At 45.1% G+C, this 6,352-nt stretch overlaps 1 protein-coding gene across 1 annotated transcript in view; it reads left to right on the top strand.

The window, feature by feature from the left end:
- The window catches only part of PTPRG (protein tyrosine phosphatase receptor type G), an 808,607-nt gene that overhangs the window by 613,973 nt on the left and 188,282 nt on the right, over nucleotides 1-6,352 (top strand). The window contains exon 6 of the mRNA XM_045290127.1: nucleotides 4,085-4,151. Within this exon, the coding sequence (XP_045146062.1) occupies nucleotides 4,085-4,151 (67 nt within the window). The remainder of the gene's footprint in view (nucleotides 1-4,084; nucleotides 4,152-6,352) is intronic.

Genomic DNA, 6,352 nt, shown 5'->3' with positions numbered 1-6,352 from the left:
ATACTGAAAAAGGTGCCACATCTTCTCCCACAGAGAAGCTTGCAGAGATGAACCGCTTACCTTTCAGTCAGTACCCGTGCCCTTTACCTGCTCTGCCACCAGAACTCCTCTGACTGAAGTGCTGGGGTCCACAAATAGCCCAGGAATGAGTCTTTTGTACAAGGGGAGCTCTTCATCCCCAAATGTGGTGAAACCAGACAAACCAAACCCATTTGCCCCCTGGTGCTCTCCAACTCATGGCAGCTCCAAGTGCGTCAGAGTAGAACTGTGGCTCCACAGGGCTTTCCTTGGCGGCGATCCTAGGGGAACAGGTTGGCTAGCCTGGCCTTTCTTCCACAGTGCTGCTGAGTGGGTTAGAATCACCAACATTTCAGCTATTATCTCATGCCTTCCAGCTGATGCCGACTCACAGCGACCCTCTAGGACACCCACAGCGACCCTCTAGGGTACAACTGTCCCTGTGGGTTTCTGAGTCGGTAGCTCTGTACAGTAGTAGAAAGCTTCATCTTTCATCCACAGAGTGGGCTGGTGGTTTCGAACTGCTGACCTTGTGGTTAGCAACCCAGCTAGTAAGCACTCCGCCACCAGGGCTCCGAGGAGAAGGAAAGGGAAATGAAATGAGACCACATGTGCAGTGTTCGCTCTTGCCCTGATCAGGCACGTTAGCTTCCGAATGCCCCACTACTTGCTAACCATCCAGGCGAATGGATCCTCATCTCTGCAATTCTGGAAGGCCGCGTGGCATCCCCAGCCCTGCTGTTTGTCACTTTCCCCGCAGCAGTGGTTCCCGCGGCAGCCTCTCACCCTCAGCAGGCATAAATCCCTTCTCCCACTGGAGAATATTGGCTGCATGTGACGTTTATGGCACTAAAGGAGCAGCTGGCACTAGCAAATTCAAGACAAGTTGGTTGCCTTGGCCATCCTATTTAGCAGATGGCCAGGAACAGATCGATGGAAGATTATTAGGCTCCAAGTCAAGGCCACATGGCGCAGTGGCCAGGCGAAGGCAGCACACATCTGAACGCAGGCCTTACAGCCAGGCAGGCCCGCCCACCTCCACTTGATTGTGCTCCCGGCAGGATTAAACACAGGCCCTCCTGCAGAGCCTGGCTGATGGATTCCTCCGAAGAGGTGATTAATAACGTGGCCACTAATTTGATAGTTGGCCGAATCCTTGTGGTGGGCTATTATTTGGAAAGAAAATTCTGTGAAGTTGAGCTTCCATGCACAGATATGTATGTGGTCTCTAGTCTAAATGCAAGTGCTATCGGTTCTGTGTCCTTAATTTCTCCTCCTTGGTTACGCTGGAAGGCAACTGGGTGGCCTGGCTGGAGAGCCCTCTCTGGTGTGCACATGCCATCCTTTTGAAAATGACTAATGCCACGGAGCAGCCCTGCCATGAAAGTGCCAGGAGCTAAGTTTTGCACTGAGAGTACAGACTCCAGCAAGAAGGGGGTCCCCATCTCTCCCGAGTCCATTCTAAGCTCATTGATGCAATGACCGTCTTCTCAATATTACTGTGTAGCTCCTTTGATCTCAAAGTGGAAGGACCACATTTCAAAAGCCAGGAAAACTCCTTCTGTGGCTTCAAAAGGAGAATTGTATCTTGCAAAATTGAGTCACTGTCAAATAAAACCTAGATCTTGATCTTTTGAAATTTGAACTCCAATAGCTATTGCACTTAGATATTAAGTCGCTATTCTAGTTTAACATAACCAATAAAACCAAATCACTATTTCAGTAGTTTAGCTTAACGCGAGTGAACTTGCTATTAGAGTTTACTTTAACTTGTAAAAAACAGATGGCTGCCTTGAGGCTTGCACTTGTTGCAGGGTTTGTATATTTAGGGTCAAATTGACGAGAGCAACTCGAAAGATTTGATGAGAACCAGTGGGGTCAGGGTGTGTATGTTCACGGAGGAGGGACACTCAGTAAAAAGAGGGTGAGAAGGTTGCATAACTGGAAGAATGGGGTCTCTGGCACTGAATTGTACATGTGGCAACTCTTGAATTGGTGTATGTTTTGCTATGTATAGTCTCAGCAGCAACAACAAAGGAAACATTTAAAAAGAAAATAGATTGAGAAGCTCCCTGAAGGCACAGTTCCTCTGTCACTCATGAGTCTCCGCATGGACTCGGTGGATCTGGTAACTGGTACGCTTTACCCTGCCGTGAATGGAGAGTCCCTGGGTGATGTGAACAGGGAGGCGCAGTATGATTAACAGAAAGGTGGTATTTGAGCCCACCCAGAAGTGCCTTGTGATCTGCTTATAAAAATCACTGCCTGGCAAATTGTCTGGCATAGTCAGTGCTATGCTGTAGATATACATGGATATCCTTGAGTTGGAGTTGATTCAATGGCAATTAACAACAGCCATGGATGGAAATCCAGTGAGAACACGGGAGGGCTAAAACCAGTTTCTTTGCCATTGGCATATTTAAACTTTTGCCCAAATGGACTGGTTTATATCCATGCCTTTTTGTCAACTTGTAAAATTACCACCGATGAAATAGTGAGTGGAAGGGATTCTCTCCGTTCGGGTTATGCCTCACTGGAACAAATCCACCTATTAGCATTGCATTTCAATTCTCAACTCTGAATTTTAGAGCCAAAACCTAGATTGGAGAGTCAGCTCAGTGTAACGAGCACTTTATTTTGATAATAATAAAAATAATCTTCATATTGTTCTTCCCTTCTCTTCATCTACCATCTCAGTTCTAGCCATATCAATGCATGGTGGAGGCTGCAGAAAGAACTAGGGCATTGTAGACATTTTATTTCTGGTTGCTTAGAATCTGTGGGCAGACCCTCAGCTTGAAGAAGGCCAGACCTGCAGTGGGGCCTGAAATAAGAAGCCTGGTTATTTTCCTGCGGTATAGGCTATAAGTGTTATCTGTGGCTTTCAGTCCTGGAGGATCAGAACCCTTTCCTGGAGCCTTTGTACCATTAGATAAGATTAAGTGCACTGAAGGATTTCCTTGACTACAAAACATCTCTCTGCAAACTGGGATTAGAGATCATAGTTTCTTAAAAGTTGCCCTGGTAGAAGAAGGATAACGAGGGTTTTGAACGAGATCATGAGTTGATAGTCCATCTTTGAATGTGGCATCTCACTGAGAAACCTTTAAAAATAAATCATAAGCAGACTATATTTGTTAAGAAAATGAATGATATCAAAAGCTGTCCCCCATCCTCCACCCCTACACACATTCACAAGTACTATAGCAGTTAACATTTGCTCTATGCAAATGATCTCCAAATTTGATTTAAAGAATATAATACTTTCAAACTGGGTGGGTTGGCCAAATAATTCTTCTGGTCTAGGCCCGTTCAGCTGATTTCATTAGACTGCAGTGATTCACCTGAGGCCAGATAGTCTAGAATGGACTCACGCACCTGTCTAGTTGTTGGTTGGATGGTGGGTCTAGAATGACCTTGTCTGGGATTATTTCTGTCCACTCTATGGGATCTCTTTATCTGCCAGCAGAAAAGTCTCAGTTTCTTCACTCAGAATCTCGAATTCCAATTAGGAGAAACAAGGTAGCCTTGTATCTAAATACATTGTGAGCCTCTGGCTGCATCACTAAGGTCTTTGGTCAAAGCCATGTGATTTAAAGGGTGGGAAAATGGATATCCTTGGAACGGAGCATTGACTGGTAGGAAGCAGATCCATATTATAGAAAGAAGGGGAAAACACGTTCCCAGAAGGCTCTAAAATTTTCTTTCAAGGATGAATCACCCTCTGATGACTTTCAATGACTTTTAGCTGATCATGGCCTCCTTTCAATACTATACAGGAGAGAAGCCATGTGGTTGCTTTTAAAGATTTTGCCAGGACGATGTTATTTCTCCCGCTCTAATGTATTCTGAGGAGTTTCTTTCTTTTGATTTAGATTTCCTCACTTGATTTTATTATGTCATAAATCTCCTGCATTTGGTGAGAGCCCTGGTGGATGGGAGGGAGACCTAAGCAGCTTGCTTGATAACATCTATTACCCCCTCCCTTCTCTTTAGAAGATTAAACTGCAACTGTTGTGTCTGATGCCAGAGTAGATTTAACCAATCGTGTTTCCTTTACATGTAGGTCAGTCCGAGGGACAATTCTGCACTGGATCCCATTATCCATGGGTTGAAGGGCGTCGTCCATCATGGTGAGTAAGCCACGCCACCCCCTTCCGTTTGCTGGGATGTAAAGGGTGAGGAGCTTCACCTGCAGGGATGGGGTTATCCTGAGGAGGACAAGGGGCAACCCCCATTCCTCATCCACTGATGTTTAAGGGCATCAGAGCCATTATTTGATGGGTAAAGAGCAGGCCCATCTGTTACCTGCAAATAGATCTGGGTTAAGAGGAAGAAATTTAATTTGTTCCTTTTCAGGTGTAGCATTGAATGCGGGTATTATAAATCAAAACCCCCTAGGATGCACCATTCATATGCGTAGTTGATGCCTGGGAGCCACAATTTGTCTCATATCACCCCTAAAAATATACTTCTTTCAGGTTTCTTTTCATTTATGGATTTCTTGATTTGTCTCTCAGATTTAGGGAGTGGGTAATTTTTTTTTCTTAACTAGCTGTGACAATGCATTAAACTTTGCAGCACTTTAGCAAACATGAGTTGGAAAAGGCTGGGCCGTGGTTCTGTGCACTAGGCATCTTATCCTCAGGCAGAAAACTGGGTGAGAGGAAGTATGATAAATGGGTTCTGTCTCCTCCAACTCTTTTTTATTGGAGGAATTTTCCTGCAACTTTATTATCAACAATGCATCATTACCTATGATGGTCAGGATCCTCTGATTTTCAAAGCACCCTTGCCGCAGTGAGCTGTGGAGTCTGGGCATAATGGAATGATTTGCAAAGTTTTAATAATCTAATTAGAATTCCAGAGACACTGACAGAAGTAGCATTAGGAACCATCATAAATTTCCCCTCGATCGCCATGCGAGGATAAAATGTCTTCACACCTTTCCTTAGAATGATTGTCTTAGACATTAGCCAACTCTGTAGCGTTTAACCAACACCACACCACCACCCACCACCACCGAAGAAAGCCAGCTGTCTGGGTGCAGTAGGATTGGGGATGCACTGATAAGCATCGGTGACATAGTGTATATGCGTTGGGCTGCTAACCAACTCTAAGGTCAATTTGAAAACAGGGTTACAGTGTCGGAAACTCAGAGGGCCGTTCTCCCCTGATACTGACTCGATGAGTCAGCATCAACTCAGTGGCAGGGAGTTTGGTTTGCCCTAACAGATGGTGATAGTGTAGCAGGTAATGATAATCACCCTGAGGTGTATCAGTAAGCTAGGTGATGAATAACAGCCCCGTGAGGTTCTCGTTTCAGAAAGTTTGCACTGCATCGTCCCAATTTACAATTTTAATGGGCCTGTAACTTAAACCCCTCCCACTGCACTGGAAAGTAGATTGTATTGGACAAAAGCAAGTCCTATTATGCAGCTTCCCTAGGGAACAAAACATCTGCCAGAAATTATTTTGAATGGTGCATTTGGTTTGTGTGCTGATGGTGGTGGCGATGGCTTGGGGGAGGGGGCGGGTATTTGTATTTGTATTCTGGGCAGCCTCCGAAGTGCAAGGAAAATGGGGGTCATGGAGAACAAATCTTCCCTACTCACTGTACTCCTCTCTGGCAGATCCCCTGGGATGCCCCAGTGACTCAACTCTTGATTGATATTTTGACCAATATTTGGGGTTTTGAAATATAGTGAATGATGGACTTATCTTATTTAGCCCAATACTGTGACTGTTTTACTGAATACTTTACCACTATGAAAGAGGCCTGGTGGCACTGTGGATTAGGCACTGGACTGCTAACTGCTAGGTCATTGGTTCAAACCCACCAGCTGCTCCAAGAGAAAAAGTCGAGGCTATCTGCTCCCATTAAGATGTAGAGTCTCAGAAGCCCTACATAGTCAAGATCAACAACATGGCAGTGAGTTTTTTGGTGGCTTGTTTGCCTTTTGGAAAACAAACATACCATGCAGAATTCCTGACTCTTCCAAACAGTACTCCACCAGCTGGAGCCGTAGGTAGATCTGAATAGTATTGTTCTCCACAGATAACTGGAGGAGACTCCATCGGGGAAGATAATTAGAAACTCATGTCTCCCAGGCCCCTAATTCTAAGAAACTCACCACACTGGCATCATTCAGTTCTCGAACTAGGGAACTACGTGGTAGCATCATGGTGTTGCCCTTCCTCTTCGTCCACAGGGTCCCTCAAGAGCCTGGAACACAAGGGATACTTTATCTGCCATTAGGAGGGGCGCAGCCACACTCAAGATGTGGTTTCAACCCTAAAATTTTATTATCTACATAAGAAGTCTACTTTTTTT

This window comes from Echinops telfairi, unplaced genomic scaffold (assembly GCF_000313985.2).
Source record: "Echinops telfairi isolate 266 unplaced genomic scaffold, ASM31398v2 ScPeMD7_31;HRSCAF=116, whole genome shotgun sequence".
Classification (NCBI taxonomy): domain Eukaryota; kingdom Metazoa; phylum Chordata; class Mammalia; order Afrosoricida; family Tenrecidae; genus Echinops; species Echinops telfairi.
This window is presented reverse-complemented; position numbering and strand designations above follow the sequence as displayed.